Source organism: Rhinolophus ferrumequinum, chromosome 3 (assembly GCF_004115265.2).
Source record: "Rhinolophus ferrumequinum isolate MPI-CBG mRhiFer1 chromosome 3, mRhiFer1_v1.p, whole genome shotgun sequence".
NCBI classification, from domain to species: Eukaryota; Metazoa; Chordata; class Mammalia; order Chiroptera; family Rhinolophidae; genus Rhinolophus; species Rhinolophus ferrumequinum.
The window spans coordinates 100,138,974-100,163,707 of NC_046286.1; the positions used below are offsets into that span (position 1 = coordinate 100,138,974).

General features: G+C 50.7%; 1 protein-coding gene across 2 annotated transcripts in view; it reads left to right on the top strand.

Annotated features, from left to right (window-relative positions):
- Positions 1-24,734, top strand: part of TULP4 (TUB like protein 4) — a 199,032-nt gene that overhangs the window by 170,135 nt on the left and 4,163 nt on the right. For both annotated transcript variants that reach the window (XM_033098416.1, XM_033098412.1), the window contains 7 exons: positions 3,449-3,673; positions 4,658-4,892; positions 10,796-10,940; positions 13,766-13,910; positions 14,911-15,004; positions 17,920-18,063; positions 20,864-23,415. In XM_033098416.1, coding sequence (XP_032954307.1) covers positions 3,449-3,673; positions 4,658-4,892; positions 10,796-10,940; positions 13,766-13,910; positions 14,911-15,004; positions 17,920-18,063; positions 20,864-23,415 — 3,540 coding nt within the window. The remainder of the gene's footprint in view (positions 1-3,448; positions 3,674-4,657; positions 4,893-10,795; positions 10,941-13,765; positions 13,911-14,910; positions 15,005-17,919; positions 18,064-20,863; positions 23,416-24,734) is intronic.

A 24,734-nucleotide genomic window follows, 5' to 3' on the forward strand; every position in this document is an offset into this window, starting at 1 on the left:
GCACGGGTACTTTGACTCCTGTTCGAATTTCCACAGCAACAGAACGTTTTGTAGCTAGGCCATTGGAGGCCAGGGTACCAGTAAACGCACAGGAAAATGAGCACCAACAGAAAATGAAACTCTGAAAAAGTACGATGACGTGGAATAAAAGGACTTGCATGTGTCAGTCCGTGTGTGAGAATTTTATTCTTTCTTCGTCTCTCTCTCTCTCTCCTTCCAACTTGATTGAGCTGTGCTGACATTTAACAGGAAGTTTCAGGTATACGATGTGTGGGTCTGGTACAGGTCTGTCTTGCAGCACCATTACCACCGGAGGTGACCTAACACCTCCATCAGCTCGCATCACTCAACTGCCATTTCTTCTTTGTGGTGAGAAAACTTAAGATCTCCTCTCTCAGCAACGTGCAAGTCTATAGTACAGTCTGGGGACTATAATCACCGTGCTGTGCATTCGGTCCCACACGAAAGGACTTTCCAGGCTGACAGGATTAGAGGGACCCTGGGGGGTCGCGGCCCGTTGCTGGCCTCGGACGCAGCAGTCATTACAGTGATCGGTTTCCCCACATCAGAGATACCTCAGAATCTGCCAACGAGAGGGGCCGCTCTCGTTGTGAGCGCGTCCTTGTTTTTCTAATACAGCCTTAAAAATGATGGCAAAGGTACCAGTGCTTATTTTGTACTTTATTGTTGTACAGGGAGTATATGCTATAAAAACTAAATGAAATGAGCATGTTACCCTCCCCTGCCTCGTGCTGGAATGAACTATCACTGGCTTGAGCGAGTAAGGGAATGCTGCCCTCCAGATTGCGTCACTATGTATTCTTGCCCTGCTCTTAGAAGAGGGGATTTCCTGGGAACCTGGCGCCAGGTGACAGGTCTTTCTGGAGACCCTGTCGGCCTCACTTCCCCAGGGAAGAAGTTCAGCTCTTCTCTGCCGGGTCCTAGCTCTTGGTCCTTCAGGTCCTCTCCCTCCTCCTTGCTGGGATTGTTGTCCTCGTGGATGCACTGCCTGGTGTGGGGTCACAGCCTTCCTCGCCTGTGAGATGTGCCTCCCATGCCCCCCCAGCAGTGCTGCATGGTCAGTTCTCTCCGTGTGTGGCCCACATGACCTGCAGATTCTTTCCTGCCATAATGAATCATCCCAGCCATCATCCACTTGCTCTTTCTGCAGCCTGCTTCTCCTCCGGTCTGTTTGCCTCTTCTACTGACAGGTAGTTCTGTTTTGTTTCTGAGCAACATAGCCTTGACCAAAAGGTTTAAGGAGAGAACTGAGGGGAGGTTTTGGGTTTATTACTTTACTTGCGATGGACAGTTAAATTTTTTAGTGGGAAATCACACATTCTTTATGAGGTTGTGTCACTATACTGACCCTTGAGAGAGGCAGCAACATGAGCACCAGTGTGGAGCCGCGGGAGGAGGGGGTGAGAATCTGAGCTGCCCCGCTACTGTCTGTAGCCAGGTGACTCAGCCTCTCAGCTTCCCTTCCTCCTCATTAAATGGGAATGCGGGTACCTTCTGGGAGACTTGAGGGGATTAAATGAGGTAATGAACGTGCACATTAAGGTAGCGTAGTGTGCTGTTGGAACGCTGTTGGAACGCTGTTGGAACGAAGCAAGTTCTGAAGACACGATTGTCCTTTCTGCTATGATGGATAGTGATTATACATATAAAGGTAACAGAGGATTTTTATCCAGTTTGAAAGTCTGTATACCTGGTTTAAGTTCCTTTGTACAAAGATATAAAAGATACGTGCTTGTCACAATGATAATTTTATACAGAACCCTCCCCAAACCTGTAATCAACTATACATAGAGGCAGTTACTGTGGAATGCAGAAGTAGATGGCGGGGAGGAGGAGAGATGTGTGTAGTGCCTGCACTGTAACTGTTGGCACGTCAGGTAGAGGAACCCAGAAGGAACGGGAAATGGAGGAAAGAAGTGTCTGGTATTTTGGCGAACAGTTCCAACCAGTCAGGTTGTGCTCATTGAAAACTATTCTTCATTACTTGAGCTCTAGGTCGTAACTGTTACCTTAGGAGGCTCAGGGTCGGGGGGGGGGGGGGTGCAGGTTGTAGATCTTTTAAGATTCATCATGATTTTGGTACTGGCAGAACCCCTGTGCTGATGGAGGTTGATGATACCAAAGAACATTGTCTGTGTGTTACTATGTGGCATCTGCCCTGTCTGCGGCGGTGAGTAGTCAGGCCCCTCTGTGGGGTCTGAACTCTGTTTGGGGTCCTCTTTGAAGGAGGCCCATCTTGGAAGCACTCTGGATGCACCCAGACTTACGTTCCAGGCTCCATGGGCCCCCTCCAGGGGCTGCGGTCCCACCCAGCGGCTGCCCAGCCTCACTGTGATGGAAATGGAAGCTGAATTATCTTCAGCCCGGCAGTTTGTGTTGAAGTTGAAACCAGGATTAGCTGACCCTGGAGGCTGTTTTAAGCAAGTGTCTTCATGTGTTCCTTTTATCTTGATGTTTGTCACTAAAGTGTTGTGAAAATTCTGTTCCTGCCTGTCATTCATATAAAAGATCGGGTATCCCCACTTCTGATCTTTGAAACCCCTCAAGACCTCATTACATTAGAACTCCGTCTGTCTGGATCGGAATGAGCAGATTCCCTCGCCACTTCTCCAGCAGAGCCCTCCACCTCCTCTTCCTTGTCTGCTCTGACTGGGACGGCACCGCTGAGCTTGGGGATTCCGGTACAGGCAGTTTCTCACGTGCACGTTTGGATGTCAGCCTGCCTTTTCAAAGGAAATGGTGGCCACAGACCCCGAGAAAGGCCACCCCTGAAGCCACGTTCTCCTGTCTCGCCCCCTTCCAGATAGCTTCTTACTTTCTCTCTTTGCCCCCTCAGCTCGAGGACGGCTGAGAACAGCAGTGAATTAGCATCTGCGTTCTGGCCTGTGAGGAGCCCCACAAGCACTTTGCCACCTTCATCTCCTTTATGCCTCACAGCTCCCACTTTACTCGTGGGAAAGTAGGAGACTCGCAGGTCAGGACAAAAGGGAAGGGCCGTCTGGTCTACCTCCTCACCATCTGCCCAAGCCATAGGAACCACCGCTGGTTATTGGGGGATCCAAAAAACCCGAGCTTCAGTAAGGATATGGATTACTGTACCCCAAGCTGATTGTGTCTTCTGGAAGAAACATCGTCACACAGGCTAAGATAGGTTTTATGGCACCCAATTAAATGAGATAATACCTGTAAGAAAACTTTGTAAATCTATGCCAATGTTCTCTTTGTGCTCTGGCCTGCGGCTCTAACTACTTTTCAGTGAAAATGCTGGATTTCCATAATGTAGTGTTTAATATTCTCTACTGTACTTTTTAAAACCAGTATTCCCAAAAACTGTTGGGTCAGTTTATTTTGCTTGAGACAAGCATGCGTGATCTCTTTGCTTATAAGAGTGAAAGCTTACGCGTCGTCTCCCTTCACTTCCCGGCAGCGTCCCATCATCTCCATCTGCTGGGGCCACCGGGACTCCAGGCTGCTGATGGCGTCAGGCCCGGCCCTGTATGTGGTCCGAGTGGAGCACCGGGTGTCCAGCCTGCAGCTGCTCTGCCAGCAGGCGATTGCCAGTGCCCTGCGAGAAGACAAGGACGTCAGCAAGCTGAGCCTGCCCCCTCGCCTCTGCTCCTACCTCTCCACTGCCTTCATCCCCACCATCAAGGTACAGCCCTCCGCCCTGCCGCTCCTCCTCCCTCCCACGCGGAGAGGATGCAGAGACAGGGAAGGCGGGCAGGAAACCCCCAGCAGGGGCACAGAAGTCACGTGTCTGGGTGGTGAAGGGGTGTGGCCCCGCAGAATTCTACCACACTCTTCCACTCATACATCATTTTTAGTGTCCATAGGAGAGTCACCTCGTGTGAGGGACGTCAGCTTTCTCATGACAACGGCAGTATCGGAGCCTGCTGACCACTCTCTTATTCAATCCTGTCTTCTGACAGATGCTGCCATTATTCCCATTTGAGGAAGCAGGAAACACGTCCTTAGATATTGAGTAACTTGCTCCATAACTAGTTACGGGAATGGTCAGGGTGGAACCCAGTGAAATCCTTGGGCCACCATTGCCCCCCACTGTGCCAAGGAGGGGTGACCCCCACCCCCGCCCCCAGCCTTCACCCCTCGTTGTCAGCCGTCTTTGTACTGATTGTAGTGCGAAGACCACTGTTTTCAGTGGTGGTGTGTGGACTGTGTCTGTCAGGTGCTGTCCGAGTGTGGGTTTCCCCCAACCTTAGGCTCTTCTCTGTATCCTCTTTTTTGTATTCTATCTCTGCTTCTAAGTATTAGATTGACTAGTTGGTTACTTTTTCCCTGAAACCCCAGAGTTTCTGAATCTGCTGTAATCGTTTTCAAGTTGCTTTGCAGTCTTGCTTCTGCACCAGTGACTCTCAACCCTGGCTACACAGTAACCCCCTGGAACGTTTTTAGAAAATCCACATGCCGAGGCGGCCCCCCGGAGATTCCCGTGTCATTGTTGGAGGTGGGATCCTGGCTTAGGTCATTGTTTAAAAGCTCCAGGAGATTCTGACATGCTCCCAGGGTTACGAGTCACTGTTCCACGCCACGTAGATACCCTCCCCACACTGCCAGGCAGTGCTCTGTCAGAGTCACCGGTGACCCACACTCCTTTCCTTCCATGTCCTGCTTCCAGCCCCCCATTCCAGACCCCAACAACATGCGAGACTTTGTCAGCTATCCCTCGGCTGGCAACGAGCGTCTGCACTGCACCATGAAGCGCACGGAGGATGACCCGGAGGTGGGCGGCCCTTGCTACACTCTCTACCTGGAGTACCTGGGCGGGCTCGTGCCCATCCTCAAGGGACGGCGTGTCAGCAAGCTGCGGCCCGAGTTCGTCATCATGGACCCGCGCACGGACAGCAAAGCAGGTGGGCCCGCACCACGGGGCCTGGGACCTTGTTCTTGGGGGTACCGGACAACCCCGCAAAGAGCATGCCTGGTCCTGGGATGTGAGCCTGTGTGGGCTAGCGTGGGGCATACTCCAAGCTGCTCCAGTTCCAAACTCCTCCTGCAGTTAATGGTTCTCTAACTGTGTTTTCTGATGGGTTTTTAACAGCATTCGTGAGGCTTTGTGTGGTTGGGACTGTGGGTACAGGAAGCTTCGACCTCGGTCAGGGCAAGCTGGCACAGGCCTCTGGGAGCGACAGAGCCCTCTTTCAGTTGATAAGGATTCATTGAGGGGCTCAGTGTACCAAGACACCCTGAACATAATAGCGAGTTGACAGAACTAACATGTTCAAGCCTTCCGCCTACTCCTCAGCCTCCTGCTACAGCCTTGCTCCCACTCCTCACTAATTGATACGTGTTAACTGCCTTGTAGCTGGCGACCGAGGACGAGTCCTTGCTCATCCATAGCGATTTGGGCATGATGAACATGCCTGCCTTCTGGAACCCCACTCCTCTCCTGACGTATTCCAGGAGCTCACTGCTCACCTGTCCCTGTGACTGTTCTGTGAGCTCCAACGGGAAGGACGGTGTTCGTTTTGTGTGTGCCAAGTATGCACGCCCAGTGTCCTCAGCCAGTGACTGTGGAGGCCTGCGTGCCCCCGTCAGCAGTACCTGCCCGCTCAAGTGTTCTGCTGCCCCTGTGCCGTTCTCCGGCTCCAACAGCAGAGGGAGCTGCACTGTCCTCTGTGCCTGTCATCCGTCACTCAGCTGCTGGTGTCCCAAGGAACACGCAGCGGTCGTGTCAGGATGCTATCTGCCCCCTTAGGGCCTGAGAGAGGGAACTGAGTCACCTTTGTGTAGCCAGTGCCTGACAGATACCTGACCTTGAAACAGCATGAGTTGAATTAGGTTTGTTTTCATTAGTTTCATGCTTCTCCTTTCCACATCCCAACTTCCATTGGAGTGGCCTGTGCGCCTCGTTATGCCCCAGGAGCCATGGTGAGTGTGGCATGCCCAGAGTTGTTGTAATGTCACAGTGCATTGGGCTTGTCTTTTGCCTCACGTTGTGACCTAGTACCAAGAACAGGGTGAGGGAGTTGAGGAACTGGGGGCTGGCTGGGTGGGGAGCAGGTGGAAAGGAGGGAGTGGGAGGATTCAGAAGGAAGGAAGGCAAAGGGAGAAAACCAGGACAGCAGGAGACATTAACTTTGAAGGAAAATGAGGTTTTAGGGGAAGGAAGAAGGAAGGAGCCATTGACAATGAGAAATGATTGAAGAGGTTGGGGGGGGTGTGAAAGGTAGTGAACTGGAGCGCACGTCACTCCTTCTCGTCCAGTGCTGTTGTCTCTAAGGCTCCTCCGTGTATAGTGTTCCTAAACCTATGCTCACGTTACGTGTTGAAGGGAACTTACGTGAAGGGCTTGCTTCTGTCCCCAGGGGGCCAGAAGAAGCAGGAGGGGTGCAGCCTCCCCCAGCCCGGGCTTGCCGGGAGCCTGGCCTGGCCTGGCCGCTGTTGCACCCGCGTCGCCTTCGTGTTCACGTTGTCGGATCGTACCACACACAGACCGACTCCACTGCTGACAGTCTTAGGGAACGACATGTTTTCTTTTTGTAACTAAAGGCCTGAAGACGTAAAGCAAACCAACAGTATGTATTCAGTGCCTGCTTTGTGCACAGCCCTTGAGTCGCCTGACGCTGTGAAGCAATGGCCGATGTCTCTGCTGTCACGGGGCTTAGAATCAGTTTTGGGTGGTGAGGCAGCTTAGCACTAGGAAAGTTCAGTGGAATAGTCAAGATTTAAATAAACCTCAAGACATGCCACAAGGCAGAATATGACTAATTACCAACCTAATGGTATATGTAAACTGGTTCAGAGAAGGAAAAGATTCCTGGCTTTGAGGAGCCAGGAATTTCTCATCGGACTACCTCCCTAGAGGTCACCTGGGAGGCTCCAGGCTTGCCCCTTACATTGGTTCAGCAGGGCTGGGGTGAGGCCAAGAAATCTGCGATTTGTGGATGCCCAGGTGATGGTCTAAAGTTTGTGATCCACTGTTGTCAGCGTTCTCCAAGTACTTATCAGAGATGTTCCTCAAAATTACCAGTGTATATTTTCATAATAGGTAGCATTAGTCCCAATCGTTTTGTTGTTGTTATTGTTGTTTTAGCAAAAATCCACAAATTGTCAAAAGGAATCTTTAGCCAGAGTTTGCTGTGGACTGAATGTTGTTCCCCGCCCCCAAATTCACAAGTTGAAGCCCTAATCTCCCAGTGTGACTGTATTTGAAGACAGGGCTTTTAGGAGGTAATTAAGGTTAAATGAGGTCATAAGGGTAGGGTCCTAATGCAGTAGGATGGATGGCCTTCGAAGAAAAGGAAGAGATGTCCTCACACACACTAAGAAAAGGCCATGTGAGTCCATAGCAAGAAGACTTATGTCTGCAAGCCCAGAACCCAGGCATGCTGGCCCCTGATCTTGGGGCTTCTCAGACTCCATTGTCTAATGAGCTGATTCCTTATCATCTCTGATAGGTCGGCCGGTAAAGGAACGCACATGGTCAGGCAAGTTAAGGAAGTTTTTATTGTAAGAGACAAAAGTTTATCGGGCTGAGCAAACGATGGCTGCAGCCTGGGTTGCATGTCTAAAGAAGGCTTGCAGCCCAGAAGAAGGGGGTGAGGAGGGTTTTATAGGGGCTGTGCTGACAGGGTAGCATTGTTTGAACAGAAGATGGTGACTGCCTGCAAGCCAGTAGCTGTTTTGTGGCGTTTTCTGTTATCGCAAGTTTGGCTCTGTCTGCAGGTGTAGGCCGACAGACATTTTGTTGTTTCCTTGCACACATGGCCCTGTGTGTAAGTCAAGGTCTCTGAGACCTAATAACGTTCAGAGACCTGACAATCTCCCTCTCCCCCTCCTCCACTGTGTGTGTGTGTGTGTGTGTGTGTGTGTGCGTGTGTGTGTGTGTGTGTGTTACATTTATCTCCTGTTGGTTCTGTTTCTCTAGAGAATCCCCTGGATGATACAGATTGTAGTACCGGTAAGTAAGGTGCTACTGTAACAAATACCTAAATACGTAGAAGCAGCTTTTGAACTAGGTTATGGGTAAAGGCTCGAAGAGTTTTGAGGTACCTGCCAGAAACATGGGTGCCAGAGCAATTTCTGGTGAGGTCTCAGACAGAAATGAGGAAGATGTTATTGGAAACTAGAGGAAAGTGGTCCCTGTTATAAAGCAGCACAGAACTTGGCTGCCCTATGTTCTAGGGTTTTATGGAAGATAAAACTTGCAAGCCAGTAAAATTGGATATTTAACTGAGGAGATTTCTAAGTGGTCCTGAAAGAGTAGCTTGGTTTCTCCTGACTGCTTATAGTAAAATGAGAAAAGAGAGAGAGATGAACTGAAGAAGGAATGCTCAGCAAAAAGGAGCCAGAACATGAAGATTTGGGAAATTCTCACCTCTCCATATGGGACGAGATGAGGGAAGGCTGTTGGACATCAGGGATTTGACAGGATAGGATGAGAGAGCTATTTGACTAGGAACGCACTGTTCTTCAAGAGGGAAAAGTGACCCCAGTGGCAGTTCAGAGGTCACCAGGGCCATTGCCTTGGTTTCAACAGGCCGGACAGCCTCTGCCCCAAGCCTTGAGGACAACAACTAGCCCAGCAGAGCTGCGGGGACCCCCACCTCGAGTCATGGGGGTGACACTGCCGCCTCAGTGGGCCTGGAGGGCAGCATATTGAACCAAAGGATTATTCTCGAGCCTCAGACCTCATGGAGTTTGCCTTAATAGGTTTTGTACTTGCTTGGGACCTGCCCGCTTCTCTCCTGTTTCTCCTTTTGAAACGGGACTGTCTATCCAAGGCTGTGCCACCGCCGCTGTCTCTTTGAAGCACGTCACTTGTCTGGTTTCACAGGTTCACAGCTGGAGAGGACTTTGGCTCAGCGTGTATTGTCTCGCGTCTGACCCATGTCTGATTTAGACGTTTAGATCGGACTTAGATGTGACTGTTGATGCTGGAATGAGTTGACTTTGGGGCTGTTGGGATGGAATTTGCACGGGAGGACAAGCGTTTGAGGGGAGACAGACCAGAAAGTAGTAATGAACACATGTGACTGTGTTAGGGTGTGGCTTTGGGGCATGATGAGGTCAGGAGGGTGGTGCCTTATGAAAGGGGCTCCAGAAGGATCCCCAGCCCTTTCTGCCATGTGTGGACACGGTGAGCAGTCAGCAGTCTGCAACCCAAAGAGGGTTGTGACCAGAACCTGACCAGGCCGGCTCCCTGGCCTGACTCCCAGCCTCCAGAACTGTGCGAAATCAAGTCCTGTTGTTTGAAGCCACCCATCTGTGGTACTTGGGTAGAGCAGCCCGAACGCACGACTGCATGAGTAAAGGAAAGAAGCGGTGGTGTGTATGGCATGGAGCATTTGCAGAATCGTAATCCTGGCAATAACAAGTAAGGCAGGAGTTGAGTGGACGATGCCTTATACTGAATTTCCTCAGGTCGGTGAACACACACATGAAAGCATTCTGTGGGCTTACATGCATGTTGGGAGCATAGCCAAGCTTCCTCTAATCCAGTGACTCCTAAATTAAATAATGTAAAGCACGGCTCGGGGCGTGAGTTAAGCCTTTTTATTTGATTGGACTCAGAGGCACAGCACTGTAGCTTGCAGGATTCACGAGTCGTGCATTCAGATTCAGCAAGTGGTTTAAGAAAGGCTGATGCAGGAACAGGCTGGGCGTCAGCCAGCCTCCTTCCTCGTTGCGTGCCAAGCAGTTCTGCACTGCCCCCAGTGGCCTCAGAGATCCCTGTCCACAGATGTCACCTCCATATGTGCAGAAATTTAGAGATTGGATTAACAGACTCATCCTTTCAAATGTAAACAGCCCCTTTGAACAGTAAAACCACTCTCCTATAGTTCTTTAAATTATTTCATCAGGATTGAATGATTCAGCGTTTTTATTACCTGGCAAGGTTCTTTGGAGCCTCGAGGGCATAAGGCTCCAGTCAGCAAAGCAAAGTGATTTTGACAAATGGGGTACTTCTAGGGAGGGCAGACCCGGGGGTGGGGCAGGGCAGGGGTTTGGGTAGTGAAGGGATGGGAGGGGTGTGGGAAAGGCGGCAGAGAAGGGATTTCCAGGAGAGTGTGAGATGTGGTCGTGGCCGGCTTTGTAGTTCTGTGGTGGCCCCACATCTGGGCACACTGCCTTCTGCCTTGGGGCCTCTGAGCTTTTGCCTGACGGCCAGTTTGCAGAGTTATCCTGAGCGGCTTTGCTACAGGCACCCTCTGCAGAACCCAGAGCTACCCCCGAAAGCCCTACTGCGCAGGTCTCCTTGGAGCCATTGCAGGTCGCTCCATCAGTAGGCTAGCCAAGTGCCCAAAGGGAACCTGTGGCAGTTCCAGCGGACTGTTCTACAAGCCAGACGTAAGCGGCTCTGTCAGGTCTCCAGTCTGGAGCAGGCTAGGAACCCACGGGGCCCTCCCAGGCCCCAGGTTAGAAGCAGGTTCTTAGGGGAGTCCAGGAGTCACCAAGCCCCTCACCGGGGTTCTGGGCAGCCCCAAAGCCCGTTGGAACCCAGGTGGACGCCTGGTGTGTCGTGAGGCACAGCAGTGCAGCCATTCTGGTTTCAGCTCTGGGCTATTTTGTACACACCACAGGCATTAAAATACCATGCCCATTTTGATAACAGTGGAAGTAATTGCCTACTTTTACTTAGGAAATGTAATAGCATCCAAGTGTAAAAGGACAACAAGGCTTCTTTCTATTTCACCTCTAGACTTCAAATGATGGCCTGTCCAGTCTGTGTGTCCCTTAGTTTCTAGTAATAATTTCTGTTAAGAACTAAGTGATACCGCATCCCTGAGACTTGCTGGATGGTGTCTTACAGATGAGATCTATGGAAACAGCTTGATTTCTACTGTGATCGACAGCTGCAACTGCTCAGACTCCAGTGACATCGAACTGAGTGACGACTGGGCCGCCAAGAAATCGCCCAAAGTCTCCCGAGCTAGCAAGTCACCCAAACTCCCAAGGTAACGTCCGTCTTCAGGGGCATGCTCCCTGGTTTGTGCCTCTGGATGTGTGTGTGTGTCTGCGTTGTGCCCCCAGTGGAATCTCAGTAAAACGAACACCAGGAGAGCCCGACCAGAGGGCGTCCCCGCCTGCATGGTGACAGCTTTCCTTTGTTCTTTCTTCAGGACAGAAATGACACCCACTAGGAAGTTTTCTGAACCCCAGAACTTTTCTAGGGGTCAGTACTGATGGTGGGGTGGCCCAAACTCCCTGGCTTTCTTGGTTTTTTTTCCAGTTTGAGAAAAGTAAGAAAAAGGTCTTAAGTGAATGTAATGTGTGAAGAGAATGCCAATTGAATGCCTATAATGTTATTATTGGGAGGAAAACCCCCAAGATCCTGAAGGTTTGTATTAAAGAGGGGCAGAAAGTTCAGGGTAGATGGAGGGGCCTTGGTGTTGCAGATAAGAAACTCCATCCACCTTCTCTGTCGGCTCTGCCACCCCATGGGCTGTATAAATGGACAGAGGCTGACCTGGGTATGTCCTTATCTGTGCAAGTTCTTGGCTGGACCGGATCCTCATTAAGATCCCATCCCCTCTAGCTCTAAAATTGTGTGCTGCCGTGCAAAATTAAAGTGTGATTTACACGGTAATCCAGTGTATTCACCACCCAGCTGAAGGTGAAAAACGTTTCCATCATCCTGGGAAGTTCCCCTGGGCCCCTCCTATTCAATACCCACCCCCTAGAGCAGGGGTGTCCAAACTTTTTTCAACGTTTTTCACCAAGGGCCGTATGCGGTAAAATACACAAACAGCCGGGCCACTCACTCGAGGTGAAGTACGTATTGCCTCACCTGGTTTATTTAAGTAAACTAAATATATTTTTGGAATTTGCTGCGGGCCAATTAACAGTGGATTGCGGACTGCAGTCAGCCCGCGGGCCGCAGTTTGGACACCCCTGTTCTAGCGTAATCGCTGTTCTAACTTCTGCCACCATAGATTAGTTTTGCTTATTCTTGACTTTCATATAAATGGAGCCAAATAATATGTACTCTCTTTTTATTAGGCGTTTTTTTGCTCAGTATAGTGGTTTTGATATTCCTTTATGTTGTTGTGTCTGTAGATAGTTTGGGGTTGTTTTTTTTGCCATTGTAGGGAATATACTATAATTTGTTTACTCCATTTACCAATTGGTGGGTAGTTGGTGGTTTACAGTTTGGGGCTAAGTTATAATGAAGGAAGCTATTATAGATCTTCTTCTATAAGTCTTCTGTGGGCGTATGCACTCCTTCATCGCAGGTGTGTACCTGAACACAAGTTGCAGGGCCATAAGGAAGATATATCTTTATTAGAAACTGCCGCACAGTATTCCAAGGTGCCTGGACCATTTTAAATTCCCACCAGTAGTGTATGAGAGTTCCATCTGCTTTCATTCTCACCTACAATTGTAATGTCATTAAAACAAAATAATTTACCCATTCTGCTGGGTGTGTAGTGGTAGCTCCTTGTAGTTTAATCCTGACATCTCTAATGATTAAGGGTGCTAAGCAGCTTTTCACATGTTTATGGGCCATTTGGGCGTCTTCTTTTATGAAGTGTCTGTTCAAGTCTTTGGCCCATTTTTTATTGAGTTGTTTTTCTCTTACTGAGTTTTAAGATTCTTTATGTATTCTAGCTAAGATTCCTGTATCAGATATATGGACTGCCATATAGTCTAATACATATATGAATTTCTTCTCTCCTGGTTAGTGCTTTTGGTGCCCCGTTTAGGAAATCTTTGTCTATCCTAAGGTCACGACACTCTTCTGTTCTCCTCCAGACGCTTTATAGTTTCCACTTTCACACTTAGACCTCAGCTTAATTTTTGTGTAGAGTGTGAGTTAGAGGGGAACGTTCATTTTTTTCCCATATAGATATCCAGTTGCTTCAACAATCTGATTTTTTTTTTTTATCTTTGTTCTAAGCTTGTTAAATTGCAAATAAAATTGTGAACTTGCCAACACTTCTATGGTGTCCCAGCTTTTCCTCTTACTTAAGCAGAGAGGACATTTAACACATAAGCAACGAAGTCCTTCACCTGTAAATGTCCTTTTCAAGTGTCTGGATGTTGCCAGCCCCGTAGCTCATCCCCCTGCACTCAGCTGCCAGGCTAATCATCCCCTCAAGAGCTTTAACCTACTTAGCACCACCTACCCACCCTGCCCGCCCATTCTTTGGGAGTGCTAGAGATCAAGGTTTCCACGGTGCAGGTGAGGCTTAATGCTTCTCTTTCATAGCCTGTCATCAACCTTACCACATTCATTTTTCTAACACTCTCTGTGAGGCAGACTGGCATTAAACACATGTATCCCCATGTCATAAACAGAAGAACGGAGGGCCAGTATTTGATTTCAATATTACAGGTGGTGAAATGCTAGATAAGTTTGGTGAAACCCCAGGGTTGCATTAGGAGTTATAAAACCATCGTGGCTGTAAGGTGAGAAATGACTCCTCCCACCTGCCATTGTCCCCAGGACTCATTTTGCAAACCCCTGGCAGAAGGCACATGGACATGACTGTAAGTCGGTAGCAAGTGAAAGGTAGCTAATTCTCTGGGGTCCCTGACAAATGAATCACTTGATCTAATCTCACTATATTTTCAAATATGTATTATTCAGTGCATAGTTCTGTCCTGCTTTCCTCCTGTTCGTAAAGCAAAAGCAGGCAGGAGGGACTTGATTAAGTTAAGGGGCCTGGCTCCCAAGAGTGCGACGCCCATGGGTGACGAAGGAGAGTGGCAGGAGGGGCCAGGGCGGCACGCACCTGCCCTGCTCTGGGTGCCTGAGCCGCCTGCCTCCTCTGCACAGAATCAACATCGAGGCTCGGAAGTCTCCCAAGCTGTCCCGGGCTGCTCAGGAGATGTCCAGGTCCCCTCGGTTGCCGATGCGCAAGCCGTCCATCGGCTCGCCCAGCCTAACGCGAAGAGAGTTTCCCTTTGAAGACATCACTCAGGTAGGTCTGGGTTCTGGGTCCATCACAGGCGCCAACACGCCCTGCGCTTCTTCCCTCCCTGTGGTTCCGGATGGGGGCCCACCCTCCTTACCCCGGCCCCCTGCCCGTCACCTCAGTTCCAGACGCCCGTGTAGACGCTCGAGCCCTGTCTGTCCTCCAGGCAGGCCCCGTGACCTCTGCTCCACGTCCCACAGGCCATCCTCAGACACCACGTCACCTGCGGGGGACAACGCCACACCTGCCTCTTCACGCCTTTGTGCCTTTGCTCCACCTGGGTCACTGGAAGCCCACACGCTTCTAGACCTCGCTTCAGCTTACCATGAAGGCTTGCTTCCCTAGCTCAGCCACATTCATTGCAAAGCCTCTTGTTTAGAACTAACTCCCTGAGGACATTTCTCAGTGCCTTCCCTGTCTGCAAACAGTGACACATCTTACCTCCTCCGTTAGGGTCTGCTCTTTGAGGAGCTGTATTTTATTCGTCTTCGTGATGCCCTGGTATACACATACACATGCATGCACATGGCATGGCCACGGTGGTAACTTTTTAAATTCTTTTGAACTTGACTGAGAAAACAGGTAATTGGGTCGTTTTAGGATGTGATGGTATCAGTGTAGCTGACGTCTCCAGGAGAAACACCGTAGACAGAAATGGATTCAGAGCCAGGACCCTCTCTAGTCTAGCGGTTGGGGGAAAGGAGATGTGAAGGAAAGTGTGCGCAGATCCCTTCGGGGGCCTTTCCAACCTACACACATGTAGGTTCCTGCCACTCACCCCCAACCTGAGGGTTCTCAGCTTGCTGAGCCGCCCTGTGAAAGTGGGTGCTAGCAGGCTGCAGTTAGCGTCTGGTCTTCAAAACGGTTGAATAAAGTGGGGAGTGGTATTTCTAGCAGTGCACACCTGTGGCTTTTTAAGGAATAAGTGGTAACATTCTTACATAAGTGATCAGTAGACAATATGGAAATCGATTGTGATTTTTCTTCCCTTTCTTTTCTCCCACAGCACAACTATCTTGCTCAGGTCACGTCTAATATCTGGGGAACCAAATTTAAGATTGTGGGCTTGGCTGCTTTCCTGCCAACCAACCTTGGTGCAGGTAAAAACCACATCTTGTTCTCTGCCCGCTGTCCCAGTTGGAACTCAGACTGAAAAAAACTTATCTCAACCTTCAGTGGCCTAAAGGAGAAAATGAGTTCTTAGGATATCAAAAGACTAGCATGAATTTTATCTCTAAACTTTGACTCCAGGCACTATGATTTCACAAAAATCAGATTGCTCACTCAAATGGTTTTTTGCCAGTGGTGCTTTCATTTTTTTATATAAGCGCCCTGACTTATAAAAATGACAGAAATAGCCAAGATCTCTATCAAAGCTCTCACTGGTTTCTCTTTATTTTGATTCTGGCCTTTCACTGTGGGCAGGTTTTGGTACCAGGGTCTTTAGGTTCCTGAGTTGAAAGAAACTCCTGAAGAAAGTTGAAAAGAAAGTGTTAAAGACTATAGAAGAAGCTGGCTGGCTGTGAGCACAGCTCTTAGTGGCGAATCTCTACAGATGTCCTTTCTAAGTACCAGATAAATATCCTACCCGTGAAAGTTTGAGACAGTAAGGGAAAGGGAAGCAGGGGAGTCCAGAGCTGGGCTGAACCCAGGATTTCCATCCCCATGTGTGCTCCGGATGGAGCGAGCAGCACTGACCTGTCAGGTTTACTCAGAGATGGGAAGGAGGGAAATGGCAGGAGGCCCCTTTCAAAGCAGCGTCATCCTGATGGGCACATCCCTGTGTGGGCCAGGCACTGTGTTGTCCCCACCTTGCTAGGCTGTCGCATCGTTTAACATGCATGCACGTCTCTGGAAGGCTGGCTTAGTCAGGTAGGGTTCACCTATGGCTGGTAGCCCCATCTTGAAAGTGCTCTGTGTAACCTACAGAAATGATTTTTAAAAATTCTGAATCGTTCTGTAAGAGTTGTTTCAGACACTCTTAGATCCTTGAAAATAAATTATTCTTGCAACTCAGATGTTTGAAAAGATCCATTGCTAAGTGTGCGTCTTCAGAGACTTATTCAGTAGTGCTGCATTTGGATTTCTCATTTTGAGATTTGTCAGCTCAAAGAGTGAGAGGAATGAAAGTAAAACATAAAACCGACTTAGGAAATAACAATAGACTATCCCTGGACATATGCGGACAAATCTCTCAGAATATTTTCAATGACCTGCAAACGCTCTGATGGCCACAAAGCCCGTTCCTCGGTTATTTAGCAGTCTCCTACTGACATACAGTTGGTTCTAACCAACACTGTGCCTGGCATGTTTATCCCCACATCCGTAAGCTGAACTGAGCCGCTGGTGTACAGTAAACACTGAACAATGGAACGAAGGTGAGAATGGACTTAATGGGTCTTTTCCGCTGCCCTTACTCCTTGGATGTTGAGTAGATCCATGCGTAAGTCACTCGTGACCTTCAGGTGGGAGGTTCTGTAAATGCCCTGGAGGCACATGCCGCCCCCACAGGCTTTCTGGGGGGCTGCAGGGAAAGCACGTCCTAATCATTGACCAAAAAGAGTGTTTTGGCTAGTACCATTCATCTGTTAACGCTAAAAGAATTTTCCACGTGATTCTACTAAAGAAAAGAAATGAAGTCTTAGATATTGGAAGGTATGTTACATATGGCTCCCTACTGAACAATATTTGATGCTCTAGTAGATTTAAAAAGTGAGTGCTGTTCACACACTGGATAATTTGTTTCCTGCAGTTAGCATGATTGGGCCCATGTAATTTTTTCATTTTTAATTGTTTGCATTTCTTAATTTTTAAAATATGGAATAAATTCAAAAGATTTGCAAGATTATAGTACAGTAAAATCTCTCTCTTCCTCACCCCTAGCCACCTACATTTTTTTCCCCTGGAGGCAACTGATGTTATTTTTTAATCCCTCCTGAGATTTTTAATTTTATTTCTCTTTGTTAATCTGAGCAACAAAGAATAGCACTTGAATGCATTAGTACGTAAGCTGTATGGAACCATCCAGAGTTTTTAAGCAAAAATTCATGCTCTCTTCTGTGGGCAAGAGAGGTGAACACATGAAGGAGACGCAATGACCACTGGGCTGGAAAGGCATCTCAGCCCTCGCAAGTCTAAGCACCAGCCTTACAGAGGTGCTTCAGAAAGAAAGGCCTGTGTGTCATGGGAATGCTGGCCAGTCAGCCTCCAGGCCATTCAAGGTGACAGCTATGGAGACAGAATTTGACTTATCTTAACAAAAAATAATTATTATTATAATAATAATTAATCTCTGCATACCTCACAGGAGAGAGTATTAAACATGAAAGAGTTGACAGGCAGTTTCATCCTGATTTTAACCTACTGTGAAACTTAAATGCATGTTTATTATTTTTTAACTTATTTTGTCTTCTCTAAATATTTTAGTTGCAATCTAGGCTTTCTCTTAAAATGTCAAATTAAATCAAATTAAACCTTAGCGTTTAAAGAAACCATTTGGAAGTTCCCTATAAATCTCTGTACTGCTCATGAAATGGAAATTGAAGTCCGTTAAGACAGGGACGGTCCTGAGTGGAGGCGCATTTTATCCCTCCGGCCCCCGTCACGCCTCACCTGGCCATTGCTCTCAGCAGACTCTCGATTGCCCGAGGTTTCCCTGAGCTTGGCAATCTGGTCATCACAACTGTTTGCACTCAGTCTTCCTTCTGATTGCAAGTGAGGTTTCAAAAAAATACATTTGTCATAACCTAGCTCATTCCAAAACAGAATTTAAGTCTAAAGTAGGTTTTTAATGTTCTAAATGTATGTTCTACAGACAGACCATTGACAGCGGGTCTGGGCTAGGCCAAGAACTGGTTCATGAACCCAGACAGTGGCTGGGGTGGCTGTGTGTGCCCAGGATGGCGGGCTGCAGATCTGTGTTTGACGGCAGGAAAACCGCTGCCTGTTTGTCTTCTGGCGCCTGCTGGCTCTTGGCTGTCCTCCCGTCTGTCTAACCGTCTTCCCTCCCCCCCAGTAATCTACAAAACCAGCCTCCTGCATCTCCAGCCGCGGCAGATGACCATCTATCTCCCAGAGGTTCGGAAGATTTCCATGGACTACGTTACCTTACCCGTCTTCAACCCGAATGTTTTCAGTGAAGACGAAGATGATTTACCAGGTGTGTTCACATGTAACCTAGTTTCTCCTGAGCCCTCTCTTAGTGGGTCGTGATGGGACACTGGTTGTTGCTTCACACCTTCCGTGGGAGCTTCACAGGGGAAATCTGAAACCAGCCCCCTTACTAGGAGGGCAGGGAGAGACCAAAGAAAGAGGCAGGCAGGCCGCTCCAGATCGGTAGGCGGCAGTTTTCATGAGCAAAGGAACTTGCGGGGCTGCAAGACTAGTCTAGTAGATTTCCGCACCTGCTGCCAGAATCTTAAAAGTGTGTAGAGTCCCTCGCTGGGGTCAGTCACATACACCATCCAGCTGGTCTCAAAACCACATTTCTACCTCAAGGCTGTGTGTCCTTCAGGCAGCTTCTGGGAGCCGCGAGGGCAAGTGGAATGCACATGCCAGAGACGGGGAGGGGGTGGGGAGCCCCCAGTTGTCCGGGTCCAGCTCTCAGGTCAACCAGTGACGTCCACCAACAGGATTACACATGTCAGTCTGTGCCTGCTGCTTGGCTGCCTTGGTTTGAAAACGGTGTAACTTCCTCAGTAAGGTTGGTGGTGTAGTGGCATGTCACAGGAGAAGGATTGCATAGTGTTGCTGGTTTGCAGAGGAGGGAAGCTACCAGAGCAAGGGTAGTCGAGGTGGCTGTGATGCCTCCTGTTTGCAGAGTACTTCTACCATCTCCTGTATCCTCCAGTGACCCCCTTTAGTCATGTGGCCAGATTAAGAGACGTTAAGGACTAATCGGGACTCAAGTCAGAGCTGCACTGCGCTCTCGCTGACCCTAGCCTGCCCTCATCCTTTTATCCCTGCTGAGACCGTGGCATCACTCAGATGCGCTGCTGTCGGCCACAGAGCCAGGCCTCTCAAACCTGCCCCATCTCAGGTGGAAAACCTGTACGTTTAGACACCTCTCTCCCACCTTGTAGTGCAGGTCTCAGTGCATAGAAGCCTGGTCTGAGTTAAAGGTAAAATCAGATACAAGTTTTTAAAATCCTGGTTTACAAATGTTCAAATATCTATAGTACCGTAAGTGTTTTCTAGTGGGGGGAATCCTGATTTGATTAATAGATTAGAATGGTTTCTAATTAGTCTGCCAATTATTTATATGTAACTGTTCTCAATTTTATAAATATGGAGACTCCTCTACTTACAACCAAGCAAGGTTCTGAAAGTCTGGCTTCTGAGCCAGAGGAATCCTACGTTCTCCTGTATCTGTGGTTGTTGAACAGAGGGGCTCTGGTCCCTGGTGGGACAGGGAGGGACAGGGAGGGCAGGCTCTGAAGCTTGGGGGAGTGGTTTGCCTTCTCTCAGCCCAGTTTCTACCTGTAAAATGACCTGTCCTGTTCTTTGTGACCAGAGCCGTCTGTGGTTCTCTAATGGCACACCTGTCCTCATAGGTGGGGTGGGTGTTTAGACTAAAGCAGTCCTAATGGGCGAGGCTTTGCAACCATGGATACCTGCAGATTGGTCAAGCCTCACACACTTGAACTTTAGAGCACATCCCCTGCCGTTTCTGAATCTTGGATTGAGAAGTTGCTGTCACACCCTCCCTGCTATCCCAGTGTGGCTAGTGTAGCTCTCCAGTGCTCAGCTATCCCTGCTGCTCTTGTCATTGCCCGTGGTTCTCAGTGAGAGCAGGGAACATTTTATGTTGGGACCTACACATAACGCTGGTGACACAGCAAAGAATCTCTCCTTTAGCAGGGAAGACGCCTGCCCCCAGTATGCCATTCAGACGAGAGAGCATCTGGAAGAGGGGTCTGAATAGGAACAATAGAAAACTTGAGATAGGACCCAGATTCATGCAGCCAGGGGAGGGTTACATCTCACTAGCGGACCCCAGGGAAGGGGAGGTGGGGGGAACGTCTGTTACAGGCACCAGGGCTGGGCTCAGCTTTGGGGGACTGGCCGGCTCAATCAGTAGTTCTGGTGAAAGAACAGCAGTCTTTACAATTAGCCTGTTAGGCCCTGTTTCCTGCCCATGCCCTAGTTGCCACACAGCACTCCGAGAGGCCAGGTGAGCACACCTGCCAGTCCTCAGTGAGCACGTTAGACAGGACGGCCCAGAACGGTGGCCGCGAGCACAGGCACGTGTCTGCAGGTGGTCGCTCAGGGCCATGCTCGGCTAAACCCCGGCCAGGCGCAAACAGGATGTGTTCCCAGGGTTTTTATTCTGTTCGAAATGCTGAAAACCAGACAAAATAGGAAATGAGCCTTCTCCTAGCATACAACTTTGCTGAGGATTCTTGTCACTAGTTTCTCTGCTCCATTTTACATAGTTCTATTTACAGGAACCTAATTTACATACAAATTTCAGATACAGGGCTGCCGCATGCAGCACGTCCCTCATTGCCGGTGGATGCACCTTCTCGGGAGCGAAGGCATGAGTCCGCAGTGGGTTTCATACTGTACCATTGCCCTCTTCTTACGTAAAAGAGTGGGCTGTTTTATGAATATCATGAGTAAAAAGCATCTTTAAACAGTTAAGTATTTGCCATGGTACCATTCAGGCACATTGTACCCAGTTAAGAATGTTCAAAAGTGTATTCATTGAAAAGCCCTGACAGCGCCCTTAGCGAATGGGCCTGCAGGGCCCACCAATTGCCTGGATGTCCTTCCAGAAACATGGGAGAAGTTGAGTGTAACTTGTGTGAACAGTCCAGCTTTCCCCAAACAAATACATCTCTGTCTATAGCAGTTGCGTTTTGTACTCAAAAGGACTGGATGAGTTGAGAGGCATTGCTTATTCTGCCCCAGTTCCGAGGCTGTGTTGTAAGCAGCCCAATTGTCTCATTTCCTTGCAGTGACGGGAGCATCTGGCGTCCCTGAGAACAACCCACCCTGCACCGTGAACATCCCCATCGCGCCCATCCACAGCTCCGCGCAAGCTATGTCCCCCACGCAGAGCATCGGCCTGGTGCAGTCGCTGCTGGCCAATCAGAACGTGCAGCTGGACGTCCTGACCAATCAGACCACAGCCGTGGGGGCAGCTGAGCACACAAGTGACAGCGCCACCCAGTACCCCATCTCCAACCGCTACTCCAGCCCTGGACAGGTGATCTTCGGAGGCGTGGAGATGGGCCGTCTTATCCCCAACCCCCCGCAGCTGGCCCTGCCGCCGCCGGCTCAGGGGGCGCTCCAGCTGGCGGCGGTGGACCACGGAGACCGCGAGCACGACCACCTGCAGAAGCCAGCCAAGGCGCTGCGGCCCGCGCCGCCACTGACCACGGAGGGGGACGCCGTGGTGTTCGGCGCCACCCAGGAGGTCCAGGCGGCGAAGCTGAACCCTCCACCCCCTTACCCAGGAACCATCCCCGCCGCCCCCACCACGGCAGCGCCTCCGCCCCCGCTGCTGCCCCCGCAGCCCCCAGTGGATGTGTGCTTGAAGAAGGGCGACTTCTCGCTGTACCCCACGGCTGCGCATCACCAGCCACCGCTGGGCTACGAGAGGATCACCACCTTCGACAGCAGCGGCAACGTGGAGGAGGTGTGCCGGCCGCGGACGCGGATGCTCTGCTCCCAGAACACCTACCCGCTCCCTGGCCCGGGCAGCTCGGCCACCCTGAGGCTCACCGCCACCGAGAAGAAGGTGCCCCAGCCCTGCACCAGCGCGACCCTGAACCGCCTGACGGTCCCGCGCTACTCAATCCCCACAGGGGACCCGCCACCCTATCCTGACCTGGGTGGCCCGCTGGGCCCGGGCCGAGGCGCGTCCCCGCGGCTGGACAGCGGCCTCATCCACGCCACGCTGCGCAGGAACAACCGCGAGGTGGCGCTCAAGGCGGCGGCGCTGGCCGAGCCCCCGCGGGCCCCACCGCAGCACCCACCCTTGCAGCACCCACCCTTGCAGCACCCACCCCTGCAGCACCCGCCCCTGCAGCACCCTGCCAAGCCCAAGGGTGCCGCGCAGTTTGCCGCGCGGCCCCCGGGCTCCCTGTACACCTGCAGCCAGTGCAGTGGCGGGGGCGCGGCCGGGAGGCCCGAGCCGGGCGCGGGGGGCGCGCAGGCAGCCAGCACCTCCCCGCTGGCCTCCCAGTCCTCGTACAGCCTCCTGAGCCCGCCCGACAGCGCCCGCGAGCGCACCGACTACGTCAACTCGGCCTTCACCGAGGATGAGGCGCTGGCCCAGCACTGTCCTGGGGAGAAGCCCCTGAGGCACCCCTCGCTGCCCGAAGCTGCCCTGGCCGTGAAACGGCCGCCCCCTTACCAGTGGGACCCTGTGCTGGGGGAGGACATCTGGGTGCCTCAGGAAAGGACAGCACAGACTGCAGTGCCCAATCCTCTGAAACTGTCCCCTCTGATGGTAGGTCAGAGCCAGCACCTGGACGTGTCCCGAGTGCCCTTTGTCTCCCCCAAGTCTCCCGCCAGCCCTACTGCCACTTTCCAAACAGGCTATGGGATGGGAGTGCCATATCCAGGAAGCTATAACACCCCTCCTTTGCCGGGAGTGCAGGCTCCCTGCTCCCCAAAAAACACCCTGTCCCCAACCCAGTTTGCACAACAGGAGCCCACGGTGGTCCTGCAGCCGGCCTACACCCCCAGCCTCTCCTACTGCACCTTGCCCCCCATGTATCCCGGAAGCAGCACGTGCTCGAGTTTACAGCTGCCACCCATCGCCTTGCACCCCTGGAATTCCTACAGCGCGTGCCCACCCGTGCAGAACCCCCAGGGCGCACTCCCCCCCAAGGCACACTTGGTGGTGGAGAAGCCCCTCGTGTCCCCACCGCCCTCCGACCTCCAAAGCCACCTAGGCACAGAGGTGATGGTGGAGACGGCTGACGCCTTCCAGGAGGTCCTCTCCCTGACGGAAAGCCCCGTTCCCCAGCGGACAGAGAAATTCGGCAAGAAGAGCCGTAAGCGCCTGGACAGCCGAGCCGAGGAAGGAAACGTCCAGGCTATCACTGAGGGCAAAGTGAAGAAGGAAGCACGGACTTTGAGTGACTTTAATTCCCTCATCTCCAGCCCCCGCCTGGGGAGAGAGAAGAAGAAAGTGAAGAGTCAGAAAGAGCAGCTGAAATCGAAGAAGTTGAATAAGACCAGTGAGTTCCAGGACAGCTCGGAGAGCGAGGCGGAGCTGTTTATCAGCGGGGACGAGCTCATGAACCAGAGCCAGGGCAGCAAGAAGGGCTGGAAGAGCAAGCGCAGCCTCAGGACAGCCGGCGAGCTGGAGGACTTCAAGTGCCGGAAGGCCAGCGAGAAGGACGACGGGCGGCTGGGCAGCCAAGGCTTCGTGTACGTCATGGCCAACAAGCAGCCTCTCTGGAACGAGGCCACCCAGGTGTACCAGCTGGATTTCGGGGGACGGGTGACCCAGGAGTCAGCTAAGAACTTCCAGATCGAGCTGGAGGGGCGGCAGGTAAGCATGTCCCGGGGCCTGGCCAGATTCGTGACTTCTGGCCTCAGCGGGTCTCTGTCGGTTAAGAACCTGCTACAGGGTCTCCGTGCCTTGGTCTTTGAGGAGCCTTTCCCAAAGGCCTCCTGGGAAATGTGGAGGATAGATGATCCTCAGGGGGGTCAGTCGGGTTGTAATTTTCAGGGTGCCCATTGCTGTCTTTTATTTCTCATCAAAGTAACGCGGGGACTGATTTTTTAAAGTCAAATGATCCTATAGACCCGTGAAGAGAGGTAGCAGGCCCTGCCCGCACTTGGCCTCTCCTGAAGCCTGCTTTCCAGAGGCACGTGCTTCCAGCTCTGCTTGCTGCTTGCCGGTGTTTGCCACCATGTTTGTAAAGCACACATTTCTATTTGTATTTATTAATTGTTCAGTTTTGACATCGTGTGTTGAGTTTTTCCTGAGGAACGTGAGGATTTATTTTCTTAACCCCCACACCATGCATACACATGTGTGAACTTTCCTTCCCCCCTTTTCTTAGTTGTAATAATAGTCACTGGTTACCTTATGATGCCAGTAAATACGAGTCACAGCTGAGCCGTGTGGTGTGGTTTAATTACATTCCCTTTTTTATTGTGTAGGTTTTTTTCCCTAGACATAATAATTACTCAGTTTTTGTTTGCTTATTTCTGCGTGCATTTATTAGTAAGTCATTCCCTGGTTCTCTGGCAGGATGTTGATCTCCTCTCGGTACAGTTAAACGCATGAGGTAATTTGTCAGTTCTTTCTGCTCTGATATGGAACGGTGGCTCTAGCCGTGCTGTGTAGCTGTTTTCTGGGACTACCCTTCTCCATCATCCTGGGAATTCCCTTCACCTCTCCTGCTTACATCGCATTTTCGTTAATTCACCCAACAAATATTTATGGAGCACTTGCGATACGCCTGGCATTCCTCTGAGCCAGGAATCAGCGACCTGGCCCACGGGCCGGTCTGGACTGCTGCCTCTTTTTTGTAAAGTTTTATTGGCACGCAGCCATGCCCATCCACTTCAGTGTTGTCCGTGTGCTTTCGCCCTGCAACAGCTTAGTTAGGTGGTGGTGACAAAGCCCTTGGGACGTACAAAGCCTAAAACATTTGTTATCGGCCCTTTACAGAGGGTTTGCCAACCCTGCTCTAACTGCAGAAATTGGAGCAATGAGGTCAACAGGCCCTGTCCTCATGGAGTTTACAAAAATGAAGAAAGGCCATAAACAAATAACTACATGTAATATAATGTCACATAACATAATGTGGTCACTGCACGTACTGAAATGACAAAGGAAAGCGGGCGAGGGAGGGGAGC